This window comes from Rhipicephalus microplus, chromosome 8 (genome assembly GCF_043290135.1).
Source record: "Rhipicephalus microplus isolate Deutch F79 chromosome 8, USDA_Rmic, whole genome shotgun sequence".
In the NCBI taxonomy this organism is placed as follows: domain Eukaryota; kingdom Metazoa; phylum Arthropoda; class Arachnida; order Ixodida; family Ixodidae; genus Rhipicephalus; species Rhipicephalus microplus.
Window position 1 is genome coordinate 85,226,232 of NC_134707.1, and position 13,000 is coordinate 85,239,231.

General features: G+C 43.0%; 1 protein-coding gene across 1 annotated transcript in view; it reads left to right on the plus strand.

Moving 5' to 3' along the window:
• LOC142769212 (sodium-coupled monocarboxylate transporter 2-like) overlaps positions 1-12,795 on the plus strand; it is a 42,535-nt gene extending 29,740 nt beyond the window's left edge. The window contains exons 12-15 of the mRNA XM_075872245.1: positions 900-1,072; positions 6,190-6,293; positions 9,712-9,818; positions 12,515-12,795. Of these exons, the coding sequence (XP_075728360.1) occupies positions 900-1,072; positions 6,190-6,293; positions 9,712-9,818; positions 12,515-12,601 (471 nt within the window). The 3' untranslated portion in view covers positions 12,602-12,795. The remainder of the gene's footprint in view (positions 1-899; positions 1,073-6,189; positions 6,294-9,711; positions 9,819-12,514) is intronic.
• Positions 12,796-13,000: the final 205 nt, after the last annotated feature.

Consider the following 13,000-nt stretch of genomic DNA (forward strand, 5'->3'; position numbering starts at 1 on the left):
GGTCACATGGTCAAAACCAAACCACGTGACTATGTTTTTTCGCCAGTACATATTTCAGGGGTGACAAATAACAAAATTCAGTTGTGAGTTTACCCTTGTCCATGTTCCATCTGTGTCCTCTTTGCGCACACCAGTTCACCTTGAAAAAAACAACCAACTCACCCAGCTGAAAGTTTCACAGAAGCGCATTCTAGCAAATAGAGATAATAGGAAACGGGAAGATCACGTCATTAGAAAGTCATGTAACTGATGGTAAAAAATAAACGCAATCACGAGATGCGGAAACCGGCCGAGCATGGAAAAAGGTTAGGTGGGGCGACAAATTAATAAAATTTGCAAACGTAAAATGAAATAAACTAGCTCGCTCACGACACGGTATGGTTGGAGATAATTAGGGAAAACCCTCACTCTGGACAGTACTGGTTCGAAATCGTTAGGAGAAAACCTTGGACTCTCTTGCCGGATTCCATGCTGAACGGGTGGGTCGCCCACGTTCTCGGACGCCAGCGTAGCTCCCGCCAATCGGCCCTCCATGCGCGATCTCCTGACGCCATGTAGCTCTCGCCGAGTGGTGCCCCGTCCTCGGACTTTTTCGACCGTGTCCCCCATCTTTGCTCTCTCTTTCTCTTTTCTACCACTCCTGTACAGTGAGTGCTCTTTCTTTGATTTATCATTCTACCATTCTTTTTTTTTTTTTTGTCCTTCTCCCGTTTCCCTGCGAGGCACTACACCGTGGCACCCATTGGATAGGCGGATAGGCGAAAATTGGGTGCATTTTTCCTTTCTCAAAAACCACTAATTCAAATCGTCATTTCGTAGAAAAAAACAGGCTCACAATGACTTAATGAATTTAAGTTGCTTCACCATTCAACAACTCGCAATATTCGGTCTCTTCCCAGGGAGCTGGAACATCTACACTGCTCATGATCGTCGGAGAACTTGTCGCCATGTGGTGGTACCTCAGCAGTGGTACGAAAGCACCGCACATGCCGGTATCGCTCGACTATTGCCCTGGCAACGCTTCCACTACGTCTCTTGTCACAAACTTCACGGCGCCGTTTTCATCGAACAGGTATATGCGTCAGTAGGTCATGTCACGCTATTAGTGAACGTCTAAGCAGCGCCATAGACGAGAAAAACTAGATCATCAACGAAGTAGTAGTGACTTTGAGCTATTTATTGTTCATTTGACGTTACTCAAGTCCTGTAACATAAGCAACAAAAAGATATGTACAGCTTACGCTAGTGTTGCACGGCTGGAATAACAGTGAATTTTGTGGCCAAGCTACATTATCAGGAGGGTCTCAATTAACAATGTCTTCGTTATCAATGTAAAAATAGCGTGGCCTTAACTGTTAAGACTTTAGCATGGTTTTCGTAAGCGCAGTTTTCATTATCACCCTAAATGTCACGTATGGCCTTAATTATCGTGGTTCAAGCTAGTATTGTATCTGCCCCGCGCTTCCAAATAGCGCAACAATAATTATTTTACTTAGCACGCTTTTGTTTGGCATATGCCTAACTGGTAAGATTTTAAGAAGCATGGTTTTATCTAGGTTGTCCTTATGAACAAAAATAGTGACGTCCTAATTAGGGAGAACATGATTACCGATGTCTTCATTAGCAGTGTAATTAGCAAGAGCAATGAGTGCGCGCTGTTAAAGTTGCTCCGTTGAACGTGTTAGGCACAGCTGAGGCAGGTTCTAAGCACCGTGAAATGTGATGTAGGGTAGAGGTCGTTCTTTATGTTAATTGTTTATTTTTGGTGATGCGAAGTGGTTGATTGAAGAGCCTAACTGCACCCTTAAAAGCAAGAAAAACAAAGAATGAGCATCCCGGCAGCAAACTTGCACGTACCTAGGTACAATAATTAAAATAAATGACTACTCTCGCGACATAAAATCGAAACAGCAACATAATGTATACAAACATATCCTGCGCGAAATTTACTTAATGAAATTGCATCCGTGGCTCTCACATGTTGCACACCACACTTTTTTTAATACAGGTTGCTGCATGCACAACAGAACCATAGAAATATTTATCAGGCAACATCTGCTCCTAACTACTGTAAAATTTAGTTGTAATTGAGGAAAATCCTAGTGGTATGTTAACTATTGGAGCTATACTTGCATCTAACAGCGTCTGTATTTGCTTTACCGCTAGTACTAATTTCTAGCTAGCTGTTATGTTTTGTTGTTTTACTAACATGATATAACGTCCTCATTCTTGCTCTAGACATTATTAGGGCTGTAGTATTCATATACATGTTGATAAGAAGTCACCGACGTTTACGAATATTAAGTGGAGCTTCGCGTTGGGGCAATACCAACTGTTCTTGAAGTGTTGGCTTTCTGAAAAGTACCGAATAATAAATATGGTTCCTGTGACGTGTTTCAGCAGCTACTGCGCCATTATCCGTCTTCCTGTTGATAAGCGAGGTACCCGCTACACACCATTTGCGATGCTACATGTGGCTGTTGGTGGTGAAGAATTATGACTGGGCAGTTTGCAGTGGGTGGGAACCATTAAACCACACAATCGTTGCAGAATTAGCACTGTGTGCCGGCAGGTTGTTACTTTGCTGTTCCACCATGCTATATTGTATACCTGTAGAAAGCTATGGCATTGTAACTCAGCAATTTGTTGTTTTCGGCGGAAATTAGAAGTAGAACTGTTATATCTATACTTATACAAAAAAGCGGGCCGTAAAAGAATATTTCAGCGCCAAACAGGCACTTGAAGTCGCCGCTCGCAAAGCGCGCCTACCGCCTTCAGCCGCCATATTGCCATGGCACATGTGACGTCACGCGCAGCAACGACCGGTGGCTGTCGTCTATTGCCGCACTGTCAACCGCTGTAAATTATTCAGTTTCTGTGCCAGGCAGAAGAAATTTCAAATATCTTGATTTCATGCGCTGCTAACCCCGTAACAACATGGTACGCCGACATGCAAACGCTCGCACAGCTAGTTGCTTGTTACGTCACTGCTCGTAAGATTACCAGTGTTGTCCGACTCTCAGGCTCCTCGTGAGTTTAATTCAATCATAATCAAAGTGCGCCATCAAGTGTGATCGATTTCCGCCAGCTTATTAACAATTGCTCAAAGATTTACCCCTCTAATCCATATTATCATAGAAAATTTGGTTTCATGGCGTATTTAACGTCTTTTCTTGCCAGGCATGACGCATGTATAGAACGATATTGTAAATGACTTTCGAGCCGCAGCGTGGCTCTGCTGTAGAATACTCGGCTACCACGCAGATGGCCCGGCTTGAACGCTAACCAGTTCTGGGCAAAAGAATAAATACCAATTCAATGTGCATTTGGTGTGCATTAAATTTATGGCCCTGCCTGTTCGAAATCCTGCAGGATTTCGAACAGGCTACTCAACAATTGACCACATTCATACTATCAATCAGGTAATAGAGAAATGCTCAGAGTATAACCAACCACTATACATAGCCTTCATAGATTACGAGAAGGCGTTTGATTCAGTAGAAATATCAGCCGTCATGCAAACACTACGGAATCAGGGCGTAGATGAAGTATATATAAACATCCTGGAAGAAATCTACAGGGGATCAACTGCTACCATAGTGCTTCATAAAGAAAGCAAAAAAATACCAATCAAGAAGGGTGTAAGGCAGGGGGACACAATTTCCCCAATGCTATTTACCGCGTGCTTACAGGAGGTTTTCAGAAGCCTAGAATGGGAACAGTTAGGAATAAGAGTCAATGGAGAATACCTTAGTAACCTGCGCTTCGCCGATGACATTGCATAGCTGAGTAACTCAGGGGACGAATTGCAACTCATGATTACGGAGTTAGACAAGGTGAGCAGAAAGGTGGGTCTTAAAATTAATCTGCAGAAAACAAAAGTAATGTACAACAACCTCGGCAAGGAGCAGCGCTTCGAGATAGGTAATAGTGCACTTGAAGTTGTAAAAGACTATGTCTACTTAGGGCAGGTAATAACCGCAGAGCCGAACCACGACATTGAAGTAACTAGAAGAATAAGAATGGGGTGGAGCACATTCGGCAAGCACTCTCAAATTATGACAGGTAGATTGCCACTATCCCTCAAGAGGAAGGTATATAACAGCTGTATCTTGCCGGTACTTAGTTACGGAGCGGAAACCTGGAGACTTACAAAGAGGGTTCAGCTTAAATTGAGGACGACGCAGCGAGCAATGGAAAGAAAAATGGTAGGTGTAACCTTAAGAGACAAGAAGGGAGCAGAGTGGATTAGGGAACAAACGGGGGTTAAGGATATCATAGCTGAAATCAAGAAGAAGAAATGGACATGGGCAGGGCATGTAGCGCGTAGACAGGATAACCGCTGGTCATTAAGGGTAACTGACTGGATTCCCAGAGAAGGGAAGCGGGTTAGGGGGAGACAGAAGATTAGGTGGGCAGATGAGATTAAGAAGTTTGCGGGTATAAATTGGCAGCAGGAAGCACAGGACCGGGTTAACTGGCGGAACATGGGAAAGGCCTTTGTCCTGCAGTGGACGTAGTCAGGCTTATGATGATGATGATGATGATGATAAATTTATGGCCCACCAGAAGGCTCTCGCATGTGCAGCCGAGGCAGGCCGGAAATTGCACACGCTGACGAAATGGGAAAAATTGCAGGCATCTCTCTTCGATCAAGACAGGATACAATAACTAAGTTTGGACATAAATACAGAATGTGCTCAAAGAAGATTTATTTTCGGCGCGTACTCTCGAACTTTTATGTTGTATATGGTTTTGTCTGCGTTATATCGAGTGATGACGATAGCATACCATCAGAACCTGCTACTGCCCGGCATCTTAAAGTTCTCTAAATTTGGGACTTCTTGCCTTTTGTACACCCTAGCACCTCTTCAACAAGAATTTTAAACTACTTCATGTGGAGTTATCAGTTGTCCTCAGCACCCCCTTGTCGCTTTCCTGAAACGCCTCATTTCAATGGAGGAGTAGTCTAAGGTTGCCTTCCGATGCTCCACTCCAGACATTCAGGAAGTCATCCTGATAATGGAGATGATATACGGGGTTTAACGTCCCGAAACCATCATACGATTATGAGAGACGCCGTAATAAAAGGCTTCTGAATTTTTTACCAGCTGGGGTTTTTAACGTGCGCCCAAATCTGAGCACACGGGCCTACATTATTTTCGCCCTCAATCAAAAATGCATTCGCCGCAGCCGGAATTCGATTCCACGACCTGCGGGTCAGCATTCGAGTACCTTCGCCACTAGACCATCGTGGCGGGGCCGGAAATCATCCTGGAGTGGGCTGAGAAGGTAGAGAAGGATCAAGTACTTCCTCTCCACCACCATCCATCCTTCTGCCACTTTAAACAGGGTCAAACAAAGTTGTTCATTTATTCATTATTTAAAATTTTTCAAAAATAATATGCTTTGGTTACTATGCCACCACTCAGGTAGAAGCGTATGAGCAATCCTAGTTTAATTTATGAGTTAATGTAAAACTTGAAAGGCAACTAGCTATTACAGACAGGAGGGATGTTGCCATCTCACAGGAAGTTATTATTACGACAGACAACACGCTTAATGCGACAAAAAATATATGACATGCAACAAACAATCGATAAGAACATCTGCGATAGTTTATTGAAGCATACTTCTAGCACAAACATATAGTACTAGTCACTCAGCAACATCTGCGATTCCGCATGCACAAAAATATCGTTAAAATATGATGCTCTTATATGGAAGTATCCTTGCTGTAGGCAATCTCAGCAATGTTGGCTGTTGTTGGAGAAGTTACGCATAAATAACTGAAAACTGCAGAAGAACAAAAAAAATAATTAAAGCCATGCTGAAGACAGCATTAAAGCAGAATAAACGCACTTTGATGGTCACTAAACTACAAGAACATTGCACGCGCAAGTATCGCAAGCATGCCCTAATTACATTGACTTAAACTCTTATATCTGTCATTTTGTTGGGCGACCATTTTTCTAGCAAAATAATAAGAGAAGTGCCGTAATGAGAGCGTCCTTGCTTTGTTGAATCTTTTAACAATTTCCGCCGCTTCATAAGTCTGTTACAACCAGCACTTATATGTACAGGGGATTATTTCGCCAAAGTTAGCTATTGCGAATCCACTTGCCACCCTGGCGTAACATTAGACATGATTGTGTTTCCAGTGGAGAATTGAATTGTGTTCATCTGCAGGTCCCAAACAGGTGCATCGCCGTTTGTAATTTCATCGTTATGGAGTTCACTCTTTGGCATGTTGGCTACAGTCGTGCTCGGGATACTAATAAGTGTGATAACAGGTATGTCTATTGATGTTTTTTTTTACTTTAGGTCCTATTAGCGGGTGAGCAACTGGCCCCTGCGTCAATGAGTTATTATTGCTTAAATACTTGTACGAATGCGCTCAACGGGGTTTTCGCCGTCTCCATCCTGCTCCATATATATCGAGACTGTGACCTCTCACACTGATGCAGCGCACCGCGTTAAAGAACTTGACCAGAGGCGTAGCCAGGAGATGGCACACCGTGCCCCCACCCAAACTTTTTTTTTCGTGGTAGAGAGAGCGAAAAAGTACCATTTCAAGGTAGCGCCCTGCCTGAAATCAAGGAGGTAGAGGCCTGCCCAAAACAACAATCGGCAAAAGTTAGTTGCACTTAACCAGCTTAATCTTTTAGGTGTACCACATCAAATCAGCTTATGAAGTTCAAAAGAATTCGCTGTCTCCTTCGAAACAAAACCGAAACACAGAAATGAACGAAGCCATAAGGTGCGATTCACCACCCGCACGTATGGAGACTGACGGTATCCCTAATGCCTTTTTGAAGCGTTATGCGGATATTATTTCACATTACTTATATATTTTGTTCAATAAATCTTTGGATGACGGATGCCTACCTTCTCGTTGGTTGTGTGGAAAAATTGTCCCAGTCCACAAGGATAAAAGCAAACTGCTCGCTTCGAACTTCAGGCCAATATCATTAACCAGTAGTTGCTGTAAACTACTTGAGCACATCCTCTCCAGCCAGATAACTTTGTTCTTGAAATCAAAAAACATAATAGGCAGCTTCCAGCACGGGTTTAGAAAAAAGTTATCAACGACGACCCAGCTCGTATCAGTCATACACGACTTCACTGATGCTATCAATGACAGAAAACAAACAGATGCAATATTTTTGGATCTATCAAAAGCCTTTGATAGGGTACTACACTCTTTACTGATACGAAAAATGCAGCGTGTAGGGAATGCTCCCCGCCTCGTGGACTGGATTTCTGCGTATCTGAAAAACAGAACGCAGTTTGTAGAAATTAGCGGCTGCCAATCACAAAACCTTGATGTATTGTCAGGAGTGCCCCAGGGGTCGGTCTTGGGACCACTCTTGTTCTTGATCTATGTGAATGATATTTGCGATGATATTGACGCGGGAGTGACTGTGAAAATGTTTGCAGACGACTGTGTTATTTATAGAACTGTCAGTAGCCCCTTGCATCAATCATTGCTTAACGACAACTTGTGCAAAATTGCTGACTGGTGTGAGAGATGGCAGATGGTTGTTAACTACTCAAAAACTTGCGCTCTTACAGTAACACACAAGAAAACTTCTCTTAAATATAAATACCATGTCCGTAACCAAAGTATTGAATTTGTTAATACCGTAAAATATTTGGGATTGACGATTAATACAAAACTTAGCTGGGACGCTCACATCGACAACGTTTGCGCCAAGGCCTACAAGAAGTTATGCTTTTTAAGAAGGAAGCTGAGGTCATGTGATTGGAAAGTTAAACTTGCAGCCTATAAAACCCTAGTTCGACCAGTGCTAGAATACGCATCCCTTGCGTGGGACCCATATTTAAAGAAAGACATAGATAAAGTCAAAAGGATTGAGCGGCTAAGCGCACGGTTCATTTTTTCAGACTTTAGGCGCCTCTCCTCCGTTTCTAAAATGTTAAATAAATGTGAGCTGGAACCACCGGAAGGTAGGCGAAGAACTGCAAGGTTAGTCTTCTTTTATAAACTATACAACAATAAATCTGGTTTAAATAAATAATTGTACATTCTGCCACCTCCTCAGCGCTCAGCAAGGTTAAATCATTCAAAAACTGTAAGACCATATGCTCCTAAAAATAACACATTCAAGTACTCCTTTTTTGTAAGAACCATTGAAGACTGGAATTCACTGCCTTCCGACTGAGTGCACGCTCCGACTTCTTCTAGTTTTGACCTCTGTGTTAGGAACCTTATATAACCCTCTCCTGCTAGGATGGTGAAAAACTGTCTGCAGTATTCCTTAAATAAATATATAAATAAATAAATAAATAAATAAATAAATAAATGAAGACTAGGGGAAACTGTGCACTACCAATCATTCCCACAGCTTCTGAAAGATCGCAGCGCCAGAGTCCCCTCTAGTTAATATTAGGAAACAGTGAGATCATAGATAGATAGATAGATAGATAGATAGATAGATAGATAGATAGATAGATAGATAGATAGATAGATAGATAGATAGATAGATAGATAGATAGATAGATAGATAGATAGATAGATAGATAGATAGATAGATAGATAGATAGATAGATAGATAGATAGATAGATAGATAGACGACCGTTAGTTTATGCATGGTCAAAGCTCGCACCACTCTGCTCAAAAGCAAACAAGCAACAAATATGAAAGTTATTCGCAATCGCTCTGCATATACCTGAGCGTTCTTTTCAGGTAGCCTACTCAGTATATGAGGAGCGTGCTGCAAGTGCCCAACTGGATTAATGGCTCGTTCATGCTCGTGCTGTCTGTTCTTTTTTTTTTGCGTGCTCTGTGTTTGAGTGGCGCGGTGCAAGTTTCGAGCTGCACGTTGTTCTTTGCGCTCTATTCCACTTTGTTGCAATCGCACTCATTATTTTGCCCTTGCAGCAAAACCTACTTTTTCTAGGAGCTGCGTGAATTGGGCAGGTGTAGTATTGGTATGAACCCAGCTGGAGCATTCTTTCTGTTTTCTTAAGTATTAAATTTTCACGGTGTTGCACAAAAACCTGCGTCACAGTGAGAAAAAGAAAAGTACAGATGCGATGCAGCGCTCTGAACACTGTTTACTGATCAAGCCTCCCCATCCCCAGGAGTAGGAGTAACTGTATTGATACTGGCAATTTCTTCAACACCTGAAGTTATTTATGTCACGCCATAGTATATCTTTAGGTATAGATGCAGTTTTTCGATGCGAAGCAGCTCTTTGACTCACGTGCGTACGTACAAACGCACCTCAAAGCGTTCGCCTCACTGCAGGTGTAGGAGCGGCGCCAAGTAGGTCACGCTGCAGCTGCACGTTGACGTCATGCTCCTCTCGCACGCTGCCCTCGCAGGCACGCACTGACGTCACCCTCTCCCTTACCTGCAGTACGCTTGCCGCAGCTCCCGCAGCTGCCGGCTCTTCCGCCCGCTCGCAATTCTTTTCTTTCACTTCACCCGCTTCACCGCCCGCAACACTCGACCGCACATCAAGTAGAAACGCTCTTTCGGCTCGTTTAACTGAACGCAACTTACACGAACCTTCCCCCCCCCCCCTGTTCTTGTGTGTCATACAAACGTTTCAAAGCGTTCTTCCAGCATACGCGTCGACGCCCCCTTCATCCGGGTCAACGAAGTGCGCCCGGCTACTGCTTCGCATCTAATCAGAGTTCCCTTCGGGGAGGTGGTTCACAATTTTTTATCTAATTTACAGGTGAGCATCGGCAACCTCATGCCGACGTCACACTATTGAACAAGCAATGTGTACAGCTCTGGCGCCGGCTGGGCGTTATGCAAAGCGACGAAAGTTTCTCGATAAAGGTAAATACTTTTACACACGCTGATAATATTATCTGGCGTTTAACGTCCTGAAACCACGCTATGATTATGAGAGACGCCGCAGTTGAGGGCTCCGGAAATTTTGACCACCTGGGGTTCTTAAACGTGCACCTATATCTAAGTACATGGTCCTCGAACTTATTCGTGTCAATCAAAGATGCAGCCACCGCCGCCGGGTAACTCCCGGCTGCGGCGGCTGCATCTTGCACTTAAGAAACAAACACTAAGAAAAAACAAGACACCATTAAGCCAAAACACTAAAGGAAAGCAATGGGATTCGAATCCGGGTACCCTGCTTGTCAGCGGAGTATTCTACCGCTGCACCACATCGGTGCTCTGAATACCCATGTGAACTGGCCTTCGGCAAGGCTGATGTCAGGAAAGGAATTGCGTTAACAGGAGTAATAAAGCGTTTTAAAACACCAATAAAACATCCAGGTGCGACATAACGCAAATTACGCAACGAGTAGCTAGTCAAATGCTCCAACAAAAGCTTGAGCTTGTGGGTGTTGTGGGGATTACAAAATCTTCTGCATAATCCTTCGTCGTCGTCACCCACAGCACAAAAAAAATTGCCCAATGTTTCTTGAAAGTTTGCAGCGGGCACCACGCTTTTCCGGGGAATGACGAAGAATGACATAGTGAAAGACTGCCTACTACACAATGATTTATGGCGTAGCGGGTACCCTGCAAGTGTGCTTGCAGGAGCTACCCAAATTGTGGTAAAAAAGCTCTTAAGGCCACTCTTCCGGCTTTTGCTGTGACAGTGCTGCGCGTTCCGCGCAGGCTTGGCGGTTTTGCAGGGAGAGCTGTTATGAGATCACAACTCGGGTCAGGCACAGCGCTGTAGTTGTCCACCACCGCCACCACCGGTGTCCGTAACCATATCGGGCGAAATTAGAAAAAAAAAAACAGTGCCAATAACACAGTTGAGCTCGAGCTCGGATCCGCTGCTAGCCAACCCAGCATTCTACCAGTGACCTGCACCGTTTTTTTTTCTTTATTTCAGGTTAAACTTCACACATGGGTCACTAAGATAATTATACTTCAATACACAATAATCATGACAAAAATAACTACCACTGTCAAGCATCACTATAACACATCATGTTTTAAAATTACTTCATGGTCAGTAGGGCTTCTCCCCTTTCTAACCATAAAGGTAAACATGCCAAGGTTTCTCGAGGTAGTGAGAACAGATGACTTAGCCACGCCGGTGCATGGGACTTGTTGGGAAACTTGCCTTAGGCAGGCTTGATGTCGGAAAAGCAATCGCGTTAATACGACTTACAAAGTGTATTAAAACGGCGAAAAAAAAAACCAGCCGTCGCACAATGCGAATAGCGTAACGAGTGGGTCGTCCAATGCTCCAGCCCATTACAAAAGCTTGTACTTGTTCGCCAAGCACCTGTGGGCTAGGTGAACAAGGGTTTCGCCACAGGCTCATACCCAATTCAGGCATAATTCCTCATCGTCGTCAGCCACTGCATGAACAATTGTCACAAACTTCCTTGCAAGTGTTTAGCGGATAACACGCTTCTCAGAAGAATGACTAAATATAGCATAGCGAATACCGGCCTACTGCCCAAATATTTTCAATATCAACGCTGTAGTGGGTACCCAGCTAGTGTGCCCTTGCAGCAGTCACTAAATGAGTTTTTATAAAATAGTCTGAAAGGCAGCTCTTCTAGCTTCCGCGGAGACATTGTTGCGCCTTCCGCGCAGGCCTGGCGTTTTTTTTTTATTATTCTTGTCTATGTTGGTCTCCATTTTTTGTTTCACTCTATCCCCCTCTATTTTTTATTGTTCGTTTCCTCTCTCCATTTCTTTCTCCTTCTATCTATCTATCTATCTATCTATCTATCTTTCTTTCTTTCTTTCCATCTGTTATTCTTGCTCACCATTTTCTTGATTCTTTTTCTTTCTCTCTTCTTTTTCTTCCTGCCTTTTCCTCTCTTTTTTCCAATTGTTTCTATTCTATGCTGAACATCAAGGTCGAACTTTCATCTCTAAATTTCACACCGAAACAACCATGTGTGGTATCTCTGGTATTGAAATGTATTTTTCGTACTTTCGCGACATGGGGTCGCCGATATTTTCTAAAACTTGGTATGTTAGGTAAAGGCACCCACTGACGACAATTTACTTCATTTTTTACCGATAAGAAACTACATAGGAGCAAGCAGACGTAGTAAATAGAAATGAATATCGTCATGATGTCAGGTGGAATCTCAACGTGGCGTCTCCACCTGTATTTTTTTCACAATTCGTTTTTCGATAATGAAGCATGGTCTCTCGATAAGAGTGGTGTTTACGTGACTGCGAAACCGTACTTTAAAAATACACTCAAAATCCTTTTTTCTATTTTGTGTTCCTCCGGTAATCTTATTTGAAATTTTCATAAGAATAATTGTTTGGGTTTTACGTATGAAAACCACAGTATTGTCGTGTGGGTGCCGGGAAACCTTGTCTAGCTAACAACGGGAGAGGAACACCCGATGGTCAAGATCAATATGTTCGCGTGGAGCATATTCTCATCGTTGACTATTCCTATTGACATATTCGATTGTTGACAATTGCTTGTACGATACGAGTCACAGAAAGAAAGACGTGAGAGTCTACTATAGGTAAAGATTTGTTGTGTTCTCATGTAACAGTCTTCTTCCTTTTTTTTTCAGGTGACGGAAGGCAGCAATGAAGAACAGCAAGCAACGAAAACACTCCTGTCTTCTCAGTCTGAAGAAAAGCAGGAATTGAATGTCTGATCTTTCAGAATCGAACATTCTATAGTTCGTACTATACTGACTCATAGTTAATCGATCAATCGACGTATGCGTCCTGCTGAACGAACAATCGTCATAGATGGCCAATTTTCACTAAATTAATTTCTAGTGACAGCAGTCATGCAAGACTTCAGCAATCGTACGAGAAAACTGAAAAAAAAGTACTGACTACTTTTTATAGAGAATTGAACTTTTTTTAGAGATAAGAGAACGAGAGCGATAGGTTTATTTACACAAAGGCAGAGAGTGCTAGTAGGCACTAACCTGCTGCTGAACACTTTCGGAGGGAAAAGAGAAGAAAAAAGTAATGAATGACAATGAGGAAGTAAGTACGTGAGTGTGTAGAGCCCTGTCAGGTTGGCGCAGTGCTTATACAAACAC